The sequence below is a fragment of the Lipophrys pholis genome (genome assembly GCF_963383615.2).
Source record: "Lipophrys pholis genome assembly, chromosome: 20".
NCBI classification, from domain to species: domain Eukaryota; kingdom Metazoa; phylum Chordata; class Actinopteri; order Blenniiformes; family Blenniidae; genus Lipophrys; species Lipophrys pholis.
The window spans coordinates 15,877,876-15,898,978 of record NC_137648.1 but is presented as its reverse complement, the minus strand read 5'-3'; the positions used below and the strand labels follow the sequence as shown (position 1 = coordinate 15,898,978).

At 43.0% G+C, this 21,103-nt stretch overlaps 1 protein-coding gene across 2 annotated transcripts in view; it reads right to left on the bottom strand.

Moving 5' to 3' along the window:
* mmp16a (matrix metallopeptidase 16a (membrane-inserted)) overlaps positions 1-21,103 on the bottom strand; it is a 71,509-nt gene that overhangs the window by 25,045 nt on the left and 25,361 nt on the right. For both annotated transcript variants that reach the window (XM_080489847.1, XM_080489846.1), the window contains exon 4: positions 17,977-18,281. In XM_080489847.1, coding sequence (XP_080345973.1) covers positions 17,977-18,281 — 305 coding nt within the window. The remainder of the gene's footprint in view (positions 1-17,976; positions 18,282-21,103) is intronic.

The window sequence follows — 21,103 nt, the reverse complement described above, 5'->3', positions numbered from 1 at the left end:
AAGCAAATAAAAAGAGGCAGAAAGGAGACAAAGAGGGGACAGGTACCGCTCAGCGGTTTAAGACAGAACCCTCTATACCTATAACGCCAGTGGAAGGAGAAGAGTTTAAATGTATGATGACATTTAGAACAACGATCATTTTTAATAGTTATGGTACAACAGAGAGGCTAAAGCGAATTGAAACTAAAACATTTTGATTTCTATACTGTCCAGGACACTTTTCTTTTTTTTTTTTTAAGTTGCATGTAATCGATTGCTGAGTTCTTATTAAAATTGATATCCATGCAAATGTTTTGGTTCTAAAATAAATGTCATGAAAAATCACTGTTTAGCAAACAGTGCGGTACAAAGGTGGACAAAGGACAAAATGATTCTTTGTACTCTTATTGAACAGTGAGAACTAGTGCTGATTTAACTGAATGTCTTAACATGCATTAATGTACGTGGGAGCCACCAGAGGGGCTCGACCCCCATTGGAAGCAAGTAGCGGTTCAACGTCACGCCAAAAGACGCCTGCTGTGGGTGCTAATGAGTCAAGGCATTAGCTGAGATGAAAATAACTCATTTGAAAGAAGGTGTTTCTACACTATAAACAACCCCCGACTCTCCAAGCAGGAAGAAACAAGTCAGAAAGCAGAACCGACCAAGATGATTATCGTGGCTTTTGAGTCCTGATTGTATTAAAGTTGTAATAATATCAAATTCTGGAGTCGTGGTTAAAATCGTTGCCTCATACCAACACCTTCTGCTGTACGATTCCAGGCTTGGAAGCATTTCCGTGTGGGATTTGCATGTTCTCATTTGCTAATTCTTGTTTTTAAATCCTGCAGTTTGAGGTTAATTAGTTTATCGAAAAATTGCCTGAATTTGTGGATGTGTGTGAGTGACCTTGTGGGTCTGCAAAGCGTACCCTACACTTTTGCTTCTAATCACAGTTTTGAACATGGATGGATACACACAAATACATTAACAAGAACATTGGTCATTTTGTCTACAAATGTATTTTGGGTAATCTTGCCTGGTGATTGCCGAGGAAGGAAAAAGTAGGATGAAGGATACCCGAGTAGCCAAAATCAAAATTGGGTGAAGTTGCTGAACCTTTAAATACGCTGCATTTACTTAAATACCTCATGTATTACAGTCCTTCATCACTCAGGTATCTATGGCTTGAATGAAATAAGTCTTTTAAGGTTTTTTATTAATGCAATGTGAGCACATCAGGGCTGCAAGTTTATTACTTGTGATACCACAGACGCTTCCGGTCACGTCAGCTGCTCCGGTCAAACGGATGCCTGTCTACGTCTTTTCTCCATCTGACTCAGTCCCTCTGTTTAGAGTCAGCCCCTCGGCCCGCGGGCTTTGTCTGAGGTCAGCGTCGTCACTTTGTTTCTGTCTGCTTATGCAAGTCATGTTGCGGTTGATGGGGATGTCCCGTCGGATCCCGGGGGCCGCAAACAAAGCCGAGGCCGTCTGTACCGTCTGGCTAATTATCGGCTCGAAAAGGTACACCGAGCCCCGCACAAGGAAACGCTAGAAACCGTGGCGAGGGATGGGTCAGTGTCTTCGGAGAACGATAAGAGTCACAAAGAGCGAGGCGACGGAGGGAGGTGCGTGAAGAAAGAAGAAAGATAAAGGAAGAAGCTAGAGAAGAAGTTAAGGGATGGGGAAAACAGATGAGTGAGGAAGTTAATAAATAAGATTTCTTTTTTAAAAGTGGAGGTGGCCTGAGGATAAAGGACATTTGGACTGATGGCTGCGTGAGACAAAGTGGGAAAAAAACCCTGAATGATAAAGAGAAGGTGAAACGATAAGGAGCGAGACTGTTTCTTATCTCGTGAGATATTCCGGTGTCGTTGCAATCACAAAAGGATGGAGATGATGAATTATACAACTTTAACCTCTGACCCTGGTATTTATAATATCAGCCTGCCGTCAGGAGATGAATCTCAGCCCCCAAACACAAAATAATAAGGTTGCAAATAAAGAATACAGTTGAAGAAAAACATCGCCGGGAGATAATACGCATTACAAATCTCTGCAGGCCTTTAGCGATAACCCGCTGAGGGCAACAATTTGTTTTGTTTGTGGGTGAAAAAGTGATTTCTTTATGATATGGTGAGTCATCATTCTGAACGGTGCCATTTTGCCGGTTTGGTCTCGGTTTTATCAAAGAAAGAAAATCATCTGGAGCATCTATTTAAAGTATGAAAGTTACATTTGAAGGAACAAAATTCTACTTCTGTTAAATTATTGAACAGTTTTTTTTGCTTCTTTTCCATGTTATGTGGGCAATGATCACAGTGGCGGCCGGCGGCAGCAGCGGTCCTGCCGACACGCCGCTAAGAATAGGTCAAGGTTGCCGCTAATGAGACAGCCAAGATGCGGAGGGAAGAGAAAAAAAAAAAAAAAAGGAGGAATAAAGATGGAAAGATAGATTGGAAGAGGTGTTGCTGGAGGAGAAACTGTGGGGATTTATGATCAGATGAACCTCCCTCTGTCTTGTTCCCACAGGGTTGCAGTAAAGTAAACAAGGGTTGTGATTAGAAACCAGAGGCCTCTGCCTGCGTCGTCTCACAGAATTTACCGTCGAGCTTTTCCGCTACAGACCATCGGCCGGCTGTGGGGTACGAGGGCGGGGGCACATGACACCAGAACACCAGACACAAACACACACAGATAAACACACAGCGGTCTACAAATCAAATGTGGGGGCCCTGGCCGCCGCCGTTCAATTGCAGTAATAGCTCAGGTTGTCAGTGGATGCCTCCGGGGGCCTGTAACCCTCGCTGCCTCCTTGCTGCTTAACTAAGCACCCATGGTTTACTTGATACATGACATCTGACATAAGCTACAAGCATGGGCGACCGGCCGGCTGTCCCCGTGTTGCTTTTTCCTCTTATTTACTTCACAAGGTTTTCCTGAGCTTCTTTCACACGCTCATGATCACCTTCATATATATTTTTTTTTCTTTGCCCACAGAGGGGCAAACGTCCCCCCAGTGACATTTAACACCATGTCAACAGCTTGAGCGAGTGAGAGCCCTCCAACAGAGCTAATACAGTTCTCCAAGAGGAGGAGGAGGGGGGCGGGTCCAAGAGAGATGAACACTTTCTAACTCCTCCACCGTTTCTTTGGGTAACACAGCTGCTTTTGTTTTGCCGTCCAAATGTAAGCAAGCATAAGCACTCTGTGTATCCCAGAGGACCCTCAATGTTTCCAATTGTTCAGCTCCAACAATTCCCTGAACGGCTGACGCTGCGCTTTTCACCATTTGTACATAAAGTTGTGCCGCACAATATAGTCGAAATAAAAAAAAACAAAAAAAAACATTGACTATGGAGGATGCAGTTTGATAGTTAACTGCATAACCTGAACTTTCATACCTTCAAAGAATATTCTTCTTTTGACTTACGAGTCCAACATACAAAGGTCACCGCAGGAGTGAGAGAAACTCCAGCACTAAGGGCTGATTCGAAGGAGATCAAACACGACCATTTATTCTTACAGGCTAAAATATATTAACATGTTTAAATCAGAGCATTGGTTCCAAACCCTGATGAAATTACTATATTGCATCTCTCGCTGCACATTATATAAATCTTTACAGCTTTATAGCGTTGCATGTGTAATTTACATTGGCATCAGTTATACACTCCCAACTCGGTTGCTTAGCAGTGCAATATGTATGCCTATAAGCCTTCACACACACAGAGTAAATGCCTTTTAATAATAGAAGACGCAAAATACATTAAGATGTTTTGTCAAATTCTTTAAACTGACCTTTTAATACTTTAATATGTTGTAGCCTAAAGTGGCCGTGACTATATAAAACACTGTCTGGTGTCCATTCTTTCTAGGCAGTGTACAGTACATTTAGAAAAATTCAACCATGTTAAAGTAGTTGTACTGAGTATTTTTTCCATTTGTGCCGACAGGGCCTGAGCAAAAGAATAACATTAATAAAGTGCTTTACCACCACTAATTCAATAATTAGATTTTAAGAAGTGAAATACAAAGTAAAGACAATGTTTTTACTCTCTGTCACACCGACAGTGTGGTTCAAGAAGAAGGCAAAGGCAGGAAATCAGCTTTTTACAGCTAACGGGTTGAAGTTGAAGTTCATGGCAACGACGCAGGACGTCACCAGAAATGCGAACAACCTCGCCTCTTAAGGAGGTTTGAGATTGTGAAGGTGAAGTGAGAAACGAGGTGCCGGGAGTCCAGACAAGCAGCAGCAGACAGTGAAACGGCGTGCGAGTCCAGGAGAGAGTGGCGTTGCTGCACTGACAAGCTGCCAGAGGATCTCAGCCCAGTGGTTCAGTGCCTGGCTCAGAGGGCCCCGGGCACACGGAGCTCTGCTGGCTGTCACACCGGGGCCGCGTGCCTGATTTGACAGAGTGACCATTGTGAAGAATGCAGCCAAAGGACAATGGCTGCATTCTGCTATAGCGCCGCTTTCACGCTCTCTCTGCTTCCCACTAACCCTCTCAGGACACAACAGAAACACGGCGAGGGCCATTTAGTGGGTTTCACCACATTTGCTCACTGCACCACAAGAACACCGAGCTCTTCACACTGTACATTGCAGAAGTTGAAAATATCATTCCGTCCTAGTTTGATGTTTATCTAATATTGCAGAAACAATCAGTTCATTAGACAAACCTCCTTTATCTTACCACTGAAGCCACAAGACAATCCAGGCAATGATAATGAAAATGAAATGATCATTTCAGTAACGTGAAGTTAAAGAAACGTCTGATCAAGAGCCTTGAAAAATGACCAAACTAGATTGATTTACTGGGGTTTCCTTTGAGCAAAAAACAGAAACACTAAACGTTGACAGGCTGTACGGCGTATGTAGCATTCACATTATTTAGTCAGTTGCTGCATGCCATCACAAATTAAGTGAGTAAAACTTTAAGTATGGACAAATGGATCATTTTCAGTCATGCTGGTTGTGACTGTCAAACCACAGGGAACCTAGAGAAGGAAATGAGTAAACCTACTAATTTCAGCCTTATAGTTGCTGGATGTCATTGGCATTTCCCAAAATGTGGCAGGTCAAGAAAGCACCTCCGGACTGCTACAGACATAATTATTTCATCTTCGACGAATACTTGTTAATGTTCCTTCCTTCCTTGAACCATTCCGATTCATCGCACTGTTAAAATGTGATATTATTAAACTGCCCACCTGCTTCTGAAAGGTTGAATGAGTAACATCATTTCCCTCTGAAGCAATGTACCCGGCTCGCTGTGTGACGATGCAGTTGTCATGATTCTGGATGCAGCCAATCCCAGCTAATGACGGGCAAACGTCACCACCAGTCCTCCAACACTCACAATCGCAGCGATGGGCAATCTTAGAGGCATCAATAAACCTCAAATACCTGTTTCTGGACTGTGGTGGAAACTGTAAATCAAAACAAACACAGGTAGGAGGTGCAAACTCAATGACTCAAACCTACGACCTTCTTCGTACGAGGGGAATGTGCTGACCACCAGATGGAAATGATCATCTATGTTATTAAGGTAAATGGTGTAACGTCTATCAAACAATGACTAATGAAAGATTTGGGGTATTTCCGCTCATTTCATGTGATCAGGGTGTATTTCATTACCTATTTAAGTACTTCACAGCAAATGTATAACATTTATGGGATATCTCCTGCCTTTCATACTTTGTTCTCCCCCAAACTCAGAACCCAACAGTCGACCAGCCCTGTCCAAGAGTTCCTCTCTCCTCCTCTCTCGCTGTTCCACTTTTCTCTCTTCTCCTCCTCTGCTGCCTCTCTCTTTGTCTGCTCCCTTAGCTCCGGGCTGTTGACACTGGTTGGGCAACGCTCGAATCTATTGCACTTAATTCTCGTAAGCTTGTCAGAGAACAAAACCGAGGCTGATGAGAGCAACAAACGTACACCGGAGTAATTATTTATTTACAGGGACTGCTACAGAGTGAAATATGCTGTGTGGAATGTCGCCAGTGAGCCAAATATTGGCCGCTCATGTGGACTCAAAGTAAATAAACCAGCGAAAAAACACACACAAAAAAAAGAGGGGGGGTGGGCACCAGAGAGAGGACGTCTTTCATTCTTGTCATGTTTATCTCCGTGCAGCACCTGTGAGCAAGACAGGGGTGTGTGTACATTTTCATGGTGATCATTAATCATTAATAATGCATTGGCCATGTGAAGTGAAGTGACAACGTGTGCATGTGTACTTTTGCTTACACTCCTGCAGCTGTACCGAAAGTAATGTTGCTATGTAGCGGAGATACGAGGTACATCTTCAAGGGGTTCACCTTGCACCAACAAATCAGACGGACAAGTAGTAGCAAGATGTTTTAAAATCAAGCTGCACCGGGAAAAAAATAAAATAAAAATGGAAGAGATCGGACAAGATGGGGGGGAAAAAATGAAGGCATGCTCTTGCTTTTTCTGATAAGTTGATTTTTCCACACTGTCCCATGAATCTGACCCAACAAAGTCCCAAAACGCCTTGAAAAATCTCCACAGCAGCATTTTTTTTTTTTTAAAACTGTTCAACACAATGTACCTGCTCCTTGGCAGTGGCTGCGTTTCGGGTGGGTAAAGCTTGAGGACGCGACCCTGCTCCCCATGCTGATTAAACGCTTTCACACAAACCCTGCTGCACCACAACTGGGAGGCTACGACCAGAGAGTTACTGTGTCAGATTGAAAAGGACTTCAGTTGATATCTGGCATAAAAACAGAGGGGATACACCCCTTTTGAAAAACAGCTAAAACGACTTTTCCTTGAACTTTTCAGCAGCACTCAAGACTTTCACTTCCAGGTCAATTTAATCCATCTAACACTTCAGCTCCTCTCAGCACTCGGAGCTCAGCTGGCGCTGAACTCGACTCAGCACCTAAACTGACACTTCAGCTCCTTTTCTTCCTTCCTATTTTCAACGCACCTTCGCTGAGTATTTATCTTCTTACTGTCACTTCTCAGATGCTTCCCTTGGAAAAATCCCGCCTTCATCTTCGCTATCATCTTGCGTAGTAAACTGAAATGTTTGCTGCTGTTCCGCTGCTGCCAGAACCCGTCACGGTTTTTCCAGTGAGTGGATCAACAGATAGCATTATTAGCGGCGACGGTCTCCCACGACGCAGAGCGACAAATCAGATATTTAAAGACAAAAACTGCCTTTGAGTGACTGTCTGAGTTTCTAGCCTGGGGTCTTAATCTAAGTAGGTTACAAGTCACTGTCTGGGTTTGTAGCAAACACCATTTCAATAAAGAACAACAAAAATCTCATTGAAGTATAAGCTGCTCGATGTCCCAAAGCACCCTGCAAACATGACGAAAATGTTCCCTCGGAGAGGTTGACAATAACATGACTACTCCCATACTTAAAATACGAACGTGCAGGGTACATCAGAGGAGACTCAAGCGATAATCCTTTGTTAAAAATGGTTGGGCTCCCAGAACGAGACGTACCCTCAGCAGGGTTGTTTACACTTTTTTTTTTTTGCTGTGCTAAGGATTATGGATACCAGGTTATGACAGCATCTGACTGAGTAGCGGGAGGGCAAGCCTCCCCAGGTGCCAGATTTGTGTGCCAGTGTGTGTGCATTCATGTGCGGGGGCGGAAGAGCGTACCGTCGCCCACATGGAGGTTGATGCCTCTGTCAGTAGGCGGACATCTATTTCGAGTGGCAACCTGGTGGGCGGGAGCTCGTGGTGATATCTCACCACATCTCCCCATTTTCCTTTAGAGGGTGTGAGAGCTGATTTAAAACCATCGCCTTTGTCCAAACTAGCAGTCCGAGTTGAAAACATGGTTACATAACTCCCCAAAAATATATTTGCCCACGATATACAAGGTATTACAATATGCCGGTCCCAAATTCAAGCAATCTTACCAAGATGGTAAAGAAAGTTGTGGCGATTGTCCAACACCTGCCCGACAGTCACAGCTTCTATTAACACGCATTTCTCAACATATTTTCCTCAAACTCAGTGGCTCACTGCCATGAAATCTATGTTGTTTTTAGCTTCTCACCCTTCACCGTTATTGGTGGGTTTGGCTCAAACTGCACATTGATACACTCAAGCATATGTCTGTTTTTATTTACTGTAACGCAAACAAACTAAATAAACAAACTAATCCTCTGAGAGTCGTTAAGGATCGCTGTTTCTCATTGTACTGCAATGAGATGACAACTTAAATCAGTTTTCTTTAGTTATTCGCAGTAGATTTTGTTATACTGACTAAGGATGTTTGCCTTTTCTGTTACTGTCTCTTACAATCAAGATGTGTCTGAGGGCCGAAGCTTCAATAATGGCCCTGAAATAGTGCCTGCACTATGAAACATTCACAGATTTCTAGCAAATACTGCATTATGATAATGAAGTTTTCTCAAGAGAAAAGTCCTATCTAAAAACTGCATTATGTTTCAATGGTAGCCATATTTACAAAAAAGAAAGAAGAAAACAATCCACTATAGGTTTCATTCATCAAAATATTGTTTATTGGTCGTTTATGACTTTTCTATACTTCTCCAATCACTCTTCTGACAGCCTGTACCGTCTTCTGCCTCTAGAAAAATAAAGTCCCTTCAGTCTTGCTGCTGTTGCTCCTTGAACACGCTGAGCTGGATGCATGACGCCATATTTCAAAGACATACATGCATTTCATAGCCTAGCATGACTTTATGTATCATTTCATCAGGCGCATTCTTCATGTTCTTAGACCGACGTGCGTAATATCGGACTCTGATCTATTAAACTCCGTTGTGTCACATCACTGCTTTACATCATGTACTGCGTGTTGTCAACTGTCTGACTGCATCCTTGAGATAAACTGCCGGCAGAGTACTGAGCTCCTCTTGTAACCTTGAAATGGGATCAGTGTGCATTTGTTTTACTCCTTTCGAAGGACCCCAAAGCTTAGAGCACACGACACTTCACATGTATTTTGTGGGGACTAAAATACTGGGCTGCATGACATTTTACACATTATTAAGGTCTAGGATGTGCTTCTAGGAAAAGGGTCACAATTTAATTTATAGTATTCTTTCTACCAATATCAGGGCGAGGCGTTTAGTTGTAATAAGCCAATAAGAAGTCCCCACAAGAATAGAGAGAACTGCTACCTCTGTGCGTATGTCCGTGTTGGTTTACCACCTATGTCCTCCCATACCCACAAATTATTCAGAACTATCCACACCATCAGTACAGGTCCTGCTGCCTGCGTTTATGCAGCCATGCTAGATGTCCTCGGGACTCGTACATACAAATGTTTCCAGGAAAAGATAAAGATCTACTCCAGAGGTTGAAAAAAAAAAAAGCATCTGAATCTCTCCATTTATTTTCTCTGGGAGATAGGGACAGTGGCGGAAATGGGAGATGAAAGGACAAAGATAAAGACTGAAGGACAAGCGGAAGATTAAAAGTCTTTATAGGAATGGCCGGATGTGGAAGCGAACCTTGAAAGAATAAGGGCTTTTTTTTTTTTTTTACTTTTGGTTAAAAAAGGAGTTTAGCAGCCCCTTGAAAACTTCAGTAGTCTTTTTTTACCTTTACGTTAATAATAAAATAGAAAATATACCAAGTACTTCCAATGAAGGAATTCTCCTTTATGTCGATGACACACTACTCCTTCTTTACAGAAGAACTTTAGTGGAACTGAGACCTTTATGAGAATGCTATAAAAAGATTTACAACTCGTATGAGTAATTATATGCGAAGATAACCTGAAACCTGACAGAAGACACTTAAATTGAATCACTTTTAAGACTTGATTGTCAGTTTCCCTTGAATTTTGGAGCCTCTATTCCTAATGTGCTAATAGGTGAAATGTCACTAAAAGCAACACTGCAGAGCACGATGGAAATACATTGTGAGGATGACTTCCATTGGAATAAAGTATACAGCACATACAGATATGGGATTGAGGTACACCTTTAGGTGAGTCAATCAAATTTAATGTTCTTCCTTCTTGAAAATTCATGAAGGAAAACATTTAATATGATGTACAATGTCAATTCTAATTCAACCATATTAGCACGTTAGGCTACCTCGTACTGGTTTAGTTCAATTCAGGCTTGTGTTGGATATCTGTCAAGATGTTGTATCAGTTGTAAAGATTTCATTATAATACTTACAGTATCTCAGGAAGACTGGGGCAATAAGCCTCGGTGTAGTAGCACCAGCGAGCACACGTCCGACTCGTGGGATCGGTAGATGTTGTCTTGACAATAGATGGTTACTTTCAAGAAGTGGTAAAACTCACATATCACTTTGGAGGTAAATATCCTTATGATTTAAAAACCGTTTAATGAATAGAGACTAGGGATGTGGGAAGGGAAATACCCTTCTATACATTCAGAGCCATTTTTACAGTTTTCCTGCGGCTTTCATGTGTGGAACTGAGATAAACACAAGTAAGAAAAGCAGCAACAAAACGAAAACAAAACGTGTATACTGCTAAGAAGTGCACAACAGAATAGGGTTTCACCGTTTCCAATTCAAGAGACTGGAGTAACTAGCAGACGCACAAACTGGAGCACCAAGCAAAGGCAGGCCAACTGACAAAGAGGGGGAAAAAAAAGCCCGATAAGAAATCTAAAAAAAGACCATGATGGTGTGCAGAATGATTGAAAGTAGCTGAACTCACTCTCCAGACAAGCTCAACTTCCTAAAACTTTGTCCAAACAACAAACACAGACATTCTTTCCAACATTTGGAAAAAAAATGACACAGTAATTTTAATGTCTGGACAACAGGGCAAAATTACTCTCCAGTCTGTTGAAAAGCTGGCTGTTAAATATGTGACCGCCTGCCACATAAAATAAAGGACAGAGGGAAATATCATCAAGTCAATGCAGCAAGCAAAGTGGGCCTCTCCGCTTCTTTCTTCTGGTTTAAGCAGTTTCAAACACATCTGAAGCAAGATTTGTGTTTATTCTTGGGTTTTTTTTCGCCACTTACTTTTGTCGCCATTATTATTTTAAGAGCGCTTTGGAGGAACTGCGGACGTCCTGCCAACCAAACCCAGCGAACCAAATGGAGCGACGAGCGCGAGAATGACAAGCGAGGAACAACAGAGGAAAAGAAGCGGGGTGGAAGAGACAGAGTGCATCGCTTCCTCCTCATCACCCAGTAGGAGTAGCAACCTAAAAATAAACCTGCAAGGACACCATATGCTCCCGCAATCCTCAACCGCTCCTCCTATTTCCCTCTCTTGTATTCTCCCTGCTGTAATATTTCAGATCTGTCCACTTCCTCTTTCTCTACGGTACACAGACTCGACAGACGCTGCCAGACGCCACGATGCCCGCGCTGTTCTGCTGCTGGGAAGCTCAAAAATCAACACTTTTCTTTGATTATCTGGCAAAACCCTTGAAAACACAGTCCTGTAAAGAGAATGGATGAAGTGAAGTCAGTCGACGGGCCAATATCTTCTCCAGCTTCCCTTCGTTTCACTCCCGATCCGGCCACTACCAACCGACACAAATTCTTGGGGTAATTTCTCTCCTCGGTGGCGGCGTGTTTTTCTAACCTCTCTAGTTCATTTTGGGGGGCAAAGGGTGAAGAACATAATAAAGCCCAGGAATCTCTCATTTCCTGTGTGTAGGTCTAGGTCTCATGCCTTGTTGTTACATAGTTTTCACTGATATTTCTGGAGACTGGTGGTCCTCAAAGACATACCAGGCCTTATAAGTCACCCCCCGGGCAACACTGGGTGTTTGTGTGAAGTCGTGGCTCGCAGTAACGGTGATGATTCTTTTTGGGGCCGCCGCTGGTGTCAAGCGTTTTTCGCTTTTTTTTCTTTCTTTTTTTTTTAATTTGTTTATGTGTTGATAAAATCCAATCATCCTCAGCATGACCGAGAGTCTAAATGGAAACCGCCTTATCTATATTCCTGCGTGAATCACTTTGATTTCCCACAAAGAGAAGGGCGGCCTCAGCCCAGCCGAGATGACCTTGCGATAAAGCATAGACGAGCGCTCGCTTGTTCGTCTTTTTCAGGAATTGAAAACCATCCAACAAAAAAAGAAAAAAAAGACAGAAGACAAGAAAAGAAAAGAAAAGAAAAGAAAAGAAAAGAAAAAAAAACAGCTTGTGCCTCCTTTCAAGAGCGGTTGCGGCAGCGGTGAGATCTGATGAAAAGACAATGTCATCATCTCCATCTCCAGCTCCACTTCTTTTCTTTCTTATCCTACGTTCGCTCTAAATCCTTCCACAATCTTCTTCTCCTCTCTACCCTCAAGCACTTTGCCTCCGCATCTCCCCTCTATTTGTCTCCATGTTTCATGCAATCATGTTTCATCGTCATACTCCCTCTGTATAATTTTGCGATGCAGCCTCTGGTTACTACCTATTGCATATCGGATCTTTACTTCATTCTACCTTATCAATCTCTCCGAGTACTAATCCCTCACAGCTCTGCCTCCATCGGGCTCTAAAGCCAAACAGTGGATGAGCTGCAGGAGCTCCAGGGCCACTCATCTCTGTTTTGGCCGTCGGGCCTCCGCCTGCACTCTCAATGGAAATACTGGCCGTGTACCCCCCCTTCCCCCCTTCCCCCCCAAGCTCTCTCGCCGCTTCCCTGTTGTCTCTCACCGACATCATCCGGGCTAAAATAACACTGTGCAACCCAACGATGTGGGAATCCTCACAGAGCGAGATAAAACGGAGCAACGTGAGGCGTACAAAGATGGAAGGAAGATCCAAGGACAGAGCGTGTCAATCAGCGCCGGTTCACTGTGAAGAACTGAGCAGTTAAAGAGGGGGTGGGGTCAACAGGTTTTGAGATTATGTAACGGCGTTGTTATCTTGCTGTAAGATGCAAACAAAAACATGTACACATTCCCCAACAGATTACACACATTTCTTTTTTCCTCCCCTCCTCCTACGAGAGATGTATTTGCTTTCATTACGACAGAATCGAATGTCTTGAATCTCTAATCCGCTGCTGTCTCATTAAATAAAGTGCATTTGCTCAACTGCGAGTCTTGTTTGTTTTAAAGCGCCATCAAAAGCCAACACACGCACGCACACACACACGCACGCACACACACACACACACACACACACACACACACACACACACACACACACACACACACACACACACACACACACACACACACACACAATAAGCAATGAACAAGAAGAAGTAATAAAGAGACAGAGAGTAAAGAAGGAAAAACATCTGCTCATGCTTGTTAAAGTCATGATGCGGGGGGTAAAATTTCTGTATGGCGTTTGCATGTTCTCTCTATCATTTTCACACATAGCTGAATTGAGCAGTATAGAAGATCAATGTATGGAAGATTAAAGCTCTCAAGATCTTTCAAATATGTACTCTCTGCAATATTTGTTTGGCATTTTATACTAGATTTGTTATAAAAAAAAAAAAGTAAAAAAAAGCCTTTGAAAAGCCCCCGGGATGTTGCTTTTAATGGATGCACAGCTGACGGGTGGATGAAAGTGGAGTCTCCACAGATGGTCTGCCACAGCCACGGCGTGTTTACATGTGTGAGGGGCCGCAGCTGACACTCATTATCAATTAATCATCATCAATTATGTTCACAGTTAATCACTTTGGCTATCAAATGTCTGAAAAAGAAAATAGGAGGGAATAATTGCAAATATCATTTCCCACAACCGTGTTAAAGAGGCCCCCCCCCCCAAAAAAAATCGTACTGAAAATTAGCTTGTAATGATGCAAAGCTGAAATTTTCAAGACGGAAGCGTAGCCCCAGTCCTACTGGAGGCCTGTCTTGTCCTCTTCCATGTAACTGAAGGGTCACATTGCACAGGTAGAGAAAGCAGCAGCGCATCCAAGTATCTCACGGTGCCATTAGCTAATCCTAATAAGTGCACCATTCTGCAGCGTGCGCTAAAAATCCCGCTGAATGTAACTTTGACGTAATCCTCTGTCCTCAGACGCCTGTGTTGCAGTGTGAGGGATGGCGGGGCCGAAACAGCGGAAAGTGTATGTGTGCAAAGAAAAAAAAAAAAAAACCCTCCCATGTTAGACGGAGGTTAATCTCCCGGTGTGCGTCAGTGACGTCACCATCCAAAACAAAAACAAAAATAGCCGCCGCGGGCGAGAGTCACCGGGACGGCTGATCCTTCGCGACAAAAGTGTACGAGGGATTAGGCATGACAGGCACGGGCAGCTTACCGGGCAGCAGCTCATCTTCGGTGTGTGCGTGGGACATGAAAACACAATGAAAAGGAGGGAGGGAAGAGGAAAGAAGAGCCGGACAATCGTGTGTTGTTCTGAGCTGAAATTGACATCTCTTCCAGCTGTTTGCATGGACGCGGAGAAAGCGAGGAGGTGGATGATGGATGGATTACAAATCCTTCAAAAATCTCTAAACTGCATCTATATGGAATTATCCATCCCTACTGCAAGAATGTCTAGATTAAAAATGAACATTTCGATGTTTTCATTAAAGGACTGGATTTTGGAGGGGAAAAACAACCAAAAACTATTTGCCTTTCAATCTTTGGACACATGGATTTTTAAATAATCTTTTCATAACCAAAGCAGTTTTAGATTTTGCAAGTATGTTGTTTTAATCGTAGGTACAGAGAAAATGCTGCACATGGAGGTGTTTTTATTCTTTTTAATATATATATATATATATATATATATATATATATATATATATATATATATATATATATATATATATATTTGACTGTATTTTCAACAGAAAAAAATGTTAAAAATGTAGCAATTATGCTTATTTCTCTTCAACATATGAAATTGAATACAATCCTTTATCATAAATAAAAACTTTGGGAGTTACGAGTTGTTCAAAAATGTTGTTGTACTCCAATCTTATAGTCCGGGTCTGCTGGCCCCTGTGCTGAAATGAGTTTGACCCCCCCTTCTGCGAGGGTGTCAGCGTCTCCTACAGACATCCTAAAATATGTATGGAAGCTCCCGCCACTGTCTGTCAGTACGAACGAGAACATTACACCTGCAGAGAGGAAACTTCACCTCCTGAAGAGTGAAAATTCTTTTCTTTTTTTTTTATTATAGGGTTCAAAAAAAAAAAAAAAAAGACCGGAACAGTTCAGCGATCAGGAAGCAAACCTACCCCTGATTCTGTATTTATTCTGTTTGGGAAGAATAAATACATTCCAGTGGAATCCTCGACTTCATTTAAGGAAGTCAGAACTGTAAAGATCTGGCTTTAAGATCAAGGATAAGCTGAAATGCTTCCAAATAGGTTTACAAATTTAAACCTAAGATATTTGTTGATCATATCATTGTGAAATTGTGTAATATAAATGTACTTGCTCAGAAAGGTCACTACAATGCTAATGCTCACAACACTTACTAAAACAATCCCCCTGCACCCTGATCCATTGTACTGCTTGTATTGCATATCATGAGTTTTGTGTTTGTGTTGACCCTCACAGGAGATCTCAGAACACGAAATAGCCATTTTTAATAATTTATTCACTTATTATTACTTATTCGCTTTGGATTCTAAAACGGGTTAGAAGGATGGACCGATATCGTCAATAATGTGCTCAAAAATCAAGTTAGGAAGCAGCTCAGTAAAACAAGTCATCTTCCTTCCAAAGGTTGGGGGTTCAATACCCATTTCAAGTGTGCTTTTAAAGACACTGAATGGTGAAAGTGGGTGAAAACCATTTGGGATGCTTCAAGTGACGACAGTCTACTAGTTTTAGCTTCAGTTCGTCATATCAAGACATTTAAAAGTGAATATTCATATTAGAGAACGTTTCATGATATATGACTCCGATCGCTGCCACACACTTTGCAATGAAACACGGCAAAGTTTAATTATTTGCCGTAACGTGAGTTATTACTCGCTGTGCAATAATCTCACAGTTTTTTTTTTTGTTTTTTTTTTTTCAATTCTCTGCCTGCCAAAAGCTGCACACTGCCTCAAAGGTTTTGCTGCGGTGCCAAGCCAGAAAAACATGCTGGCAGCAGCACAGAGTACCTGATAGTGGTAGTAGCTTTTGGCAAAGGAATTGTTACGTTTTAAGATATCCAGGCTCAGCACAAAATGCTGTTAGCAGGCTGCTTCGGACCGTATCTGCCTTCAGAAAAACGTCTCGGTGTAACGCCGGTCATCACGCATTGGGGTAAAAACGCGGCGGCCGCTCCCGTGCAAGCCGGATTCAGCCGGTGCATTTTCCACAAGAGAGCCAGCTGGAGCGAACATCACTGCATGCATTATGGGATGTTTTCACAGAAAGTGTGGGCCGCAGCAGGACGGTATTAATATTGCATTGAGGGCCGGACGAGAGTGTTTGTGCAATGTGTCTGTGTGTGCACGGAGCCTCACCGACACGTAGACTGTATGTATCAAGTCAATCAGGTTCTTGTCGTTCTTGTTTTGGGTAAATGTGATCAAACTCTGCATTTCCAAAATCCCGTTCATGACAAATTATCTGAGCCTTTCGAACAACCGGCGGCTCCTGCTTGAAATTCAGTCTCCAACAGCAGCTTCCCCACTTCTATTTCCGAAGCATAGCGCTCCACAGCTCCCACTCGTCTCCTCCGCTCTCCTCTTCAAATGTTTTCTTTGCTTCTCGCTATGCCGCTCTTTCAGTATTTCCCTCTCCGTCTGTCTCTCTTGTGAGCTCTTGAACCTCAAATATTTGTCTAGAGATACTCTGCCATTCCCTCACATCCTCTCTTTCGCTCTCTTTCTTATCTTTGCAGTCTTCCTGCGCACAAAATCATCCGTTATTTATTTATAAATTTTTATTTATTTTTTTCTGATTTGGGACCTTGTTTCTTATGTGTTTCGCTCTGTCATTGGTTTGACTCGTGACCTCAGAGCAGGGCCGCTGCTCGGATTTAATGAGGAATTCAGAAAGCATTCAGGGACAAGTTTGATATTAACCTTGAATTCATTTAACTGAACTTGCATTTTGTATTACAGCTCTGTTTCCCGTCCATCCTCTATATCCCCGCGCTCTCTGTTTACACCCGCTGACGGATGCTCAGGGAGCAGTGGGCCGACTGATTCGCAAAAACACATGCACACAACAGTGGAGATGAGCTGGACCTCGGCTGAACAGCACCACAGCTGCTCAACATGCAACCCACGCAACCGGCTGACATACGGGCCCGGCTAAAGGCCGCCTGACAAGCCGCAAGGCCGCGAGGGCAAACATCCAGCTAGGGCACGGGGCTGGAGGTCAGCGCAGACTGAGGGAAATATGATTACTGTAGTTCAGAGAGAGAGAAAGGACCGAGTGAGCATCGGAAAAATCAGACTTAAATCACAGCGGAGCAGAAGAGAAATCAGCAGCTGGCTGACCAGCGAGAGCAACCTTCACAATGTAGCAAATCTGACCTGTGAGCAGAGGATTAAGAGCTGATATATCGTGCTTAATAAAATCCCCGGTACGAGTGTGTCAGTCTTCGCTGTAGCTTTGCAAAGATCAACGTTTGACCACGGATGTAGTTTTTCTGCACCGCTCAAGATTTTGACCGAAAAAGATTGAAAGTACCAAACTGAAGAAATACAAAAAATATTCTACAGAAAAGTTTGTGAAAAAACGAATACTTTTTACCCTTTAAGAGACTAGAAATGCACAACTGAGGTCCTGTTTACATGTTTCTAGTGAAAAGACATTGTTAAGTTAGTGTTTGATTCATTCAAAAGTAGCATGTAAGTTGCACATTTATTATTCTTCAGTTCCTATTAAAAAATTCACTCACGCACTTTAAAACGGCAAAAGTGAAACAAAAAGAATGCCAATAAACAGGCAAGCTACTTTTTGACATGGTTAGGAGGAGAGGAGAGGATAAAGGTGGGCAAAAATGGTTTGAAAATGAGAAAAATCGAAAATGAGAAATAGATGTTCGGGTTTCTTGAGTTTCCACATGAAGGCACCAGGAGAAAATCCAGTCTCAATATGAATATTTCAGGATAAAGCAAAGTGATTTAATAAGTCTTGTACAGTTTCGATTAAGGCCCAGCAGTGCTCACCGTCATGGTTGGGGTTGCCCAGCGTCCACGGCTCGTCTGAGTCAAAGTGCGTGTCGCCTCCTATTCCCGGCCCTGGGAAGTAGGCGTGGGCCAGGAAGCCCCCCTCCCCGTCGAAGGGCGAGCTGTCGCCGTGGAAACCTGACGCGAAGATGATGGTGATGTCCACGTCCTTCTTGGTCCTCTCCAGCTCACTGTAGGGCACCGCCTCGAAGCGCAGCGGCGTCACGTTTTGCCACACGTCGAAGGCTCGCCGAATGGCGTCGTGGGTCTCCTCGGCCCCCACCTTGGGCGTCACGTTCTTTATGCTGCGCCGACGGGAGACAGGGGAGGTAAAAGTTAGGCTGGGAAAAATGCTGGAACTCTTAGTAAACATTTCACACCACCAGATAATTTTCTCTTATCATCCCAGGCCAGTAAGCCTGGGATCGGGATTTCTCCTTCAGCTGTCACGACGAGCAAATCCATTGTAAGGAGCACTGATAAGACTATTGGGTGCTCAGAGCGCTTGATAAAACAAACACACCTAAGAGTGGGTTTATTCTGCTGGATGTCCACTCAGAGGAAAAATGAGAAGAAAAGAATCTAATCAGTGAAAGTAAATAGCGTTCAACTCCTCTGGAGCATGAAATATAGTGGGATCAAAAACAATAGTCTCTTCAGTATAGCACAAAGGCTGAAGCGGGGGAGCGCCGCGGCGCGTCAATCTCTGCGATCTCACTATAAAAAAAAAAAAAACTCAACTATCACCGGTTTCCCCGCATGCTGCCATTTCACGCTCATCCTGTCCGCCAACAGAGAGCTAAATGGAGTGATTTGTGGGGGTAAAAACAGCTGAGCCCTCCCCTGCCGGCTCTGAGTTGCTGCAGGTGTGGAGAGGACGGGACAATTTCCTGCCTCTGGAATGTATTTTCTAATTAAGGATTATCAACAGCCCACTGCCCGCTGAGAACCCCAGTCTGGTTCTGAGCAATCAGGAAAAGCCTCCCTCCACTTTATTCGCTCCGAAAATATCTCGGTGCCACGCTCTATTTAAATTCGTCTCCAGGGAAAGACGGATAGGTGTAGTTTGCATCATCCAACTTGGAGACGCACGATACTCTCCGTGCCCGACGACGCTGCCGGTGGTTGGCAAATGTTAAGATAAGTGTTGATAAATAAAGTGTGCCCCCCGCCTCCCCCAAAAAACGGTGCTGTGCCAAAGTCTTTGTTTTGTATCTTTCCCTCCGGGCCTTCTTGTTGGAGTCTTTCAAGATAATTCAAGATTCCCCGGTTTTCTCCTCCTTCATGTACCCTCAGTCACCTCCTCGGCTTTTGTTTCCACTTTGATTCCTCGCAGAGCCTGTGTTTGTCTGTCAGGCTGTCACTTCCCATAATGGGAATAAATATTATCACAACGTCTCTGTCTGCGGCTGCAAGGCACCTTATACGCACTGCGTATTTATACCGCATGTAAGCACGGACTCATTATTAAATCAAGCTCTGTGAATGGAAGGGAACATAAAGGCTGGTTATAAAATATAAATAGCGAGCTGCTGGATAACCTGCAGTGTTCATTTGAAACGTCCTAATTGCTTATTCCGAATCGCAAACTGCTTCTCTTTTTCAAAACTCACTCGCTGACAGCCGCTTTAGCAGAGCCGTGTTTGCTATAATTACACTCTTGCAAGTTTTGCAAAATTCTCCTCTTCCCACTAATGATTTCTGTTTTGACATCCCCGAGCCCCGCAGCCATGAAGAAATGAGAATTATTGTTGTTTGGACAGGTTGCAAAGGCAGGTTAGCGGAAACAAAACAATGTGAAAGAGCAGGGGATGGTGTCTGTCCACGGCACATTATGACACCGCTTCTTCTTCTTCTTTCTCCATTCATGGGAGATTTGTGTTTATGTGAGTACATTTCGACCCGCATATTTGATCAACAGCAGCTCGTTCATTCATACAGCAGTCAGAAAGCAGTGAAACATTGACTTTCAGTCCACCTGATTGATGGACACAGGGACTCTGACTTCCTCTCCAATATTTACTCAAAGGCTACAATATTAATTGGCACAATTATGGCATTTAACTCAGCCAGCACAGTGTACTGTGAATTATTATCAACAAATAATTTAATATAATCAAACATATCAAATCTACATAATGCAAAAGACTGACTGAACTGGGATAAAGTGTGTTTCTGTGCATTCATGCTCTGTTTATTTAAATATATAAGACAAATGCAGTTAGTTCACTGAAATAGGATAATTAACTAATTGAAAAACTGCACTTGATTAAAACCCCCTAAACATTTCATAGCTGACGGCTGAAGAGCAGAATCAGAGGCAGAAAAGTCAATGAAAACACAGAACAGTTAACAAAATACTGCTGACAGGAACTTCAGATGCAAACTTTTCTTATCTTTTTTTTTAAATAAACATTTATCCACATCCTCAGCCAGCTACTAACACATACTAACTTGTTGACATTGTCCGAGCGGAGAGCCGACAGCTGCTTCTTTACAATGTTGCTGCAACGGAGGAGAGTCAGCAGAATCCCAAACTCACGTATGCTTTGCATTAATGTGGTATGTTAAGCTGGAAGCGCTTCGGTGAATAGAAAACGCCTTCCTGCAGAGTCTGCACAATACTTTCTGTCGGTCGACTGTTCCGTCTTGAGATTTTATTTAACTTAGGTTTCCCATTAAGAGGGTCGACGTGCTTGTTTAGCATCTGAAAGTCGTTTCAGGGATTTCTGTGCTGCAGATAGGTTAACAGCTTCAAAAGTAAAAAATCGGATTAATCGCGCTGACAGATTAATCCGCATTACTGTTCTAATTCTGGTAACGATGGTATTGTTATCAGCTTAGCGTGACCAATCCCAAAATAGTATCCTGTTGGTAAAGTTCAAACATTTTCGTACATATCTATCCATTACGTTCACCCGCCAGTCGCTAACTTTACCTGTCAGTATGGGTATCGTAGCCGTTAACTAGCTGTCGGGTGACTGCCACGACTCAATAAGTAAGTCGAGCATAAATTATCACTCTTTAAATTCCGAAATGTTTTTCCCAGCAGTCTGCGTGTTTTGAGTCCGCCTGATGTCCATTTCAGTCGGCGGTGAGCCGTATCGGAAAATCCCGCCATCTGCGT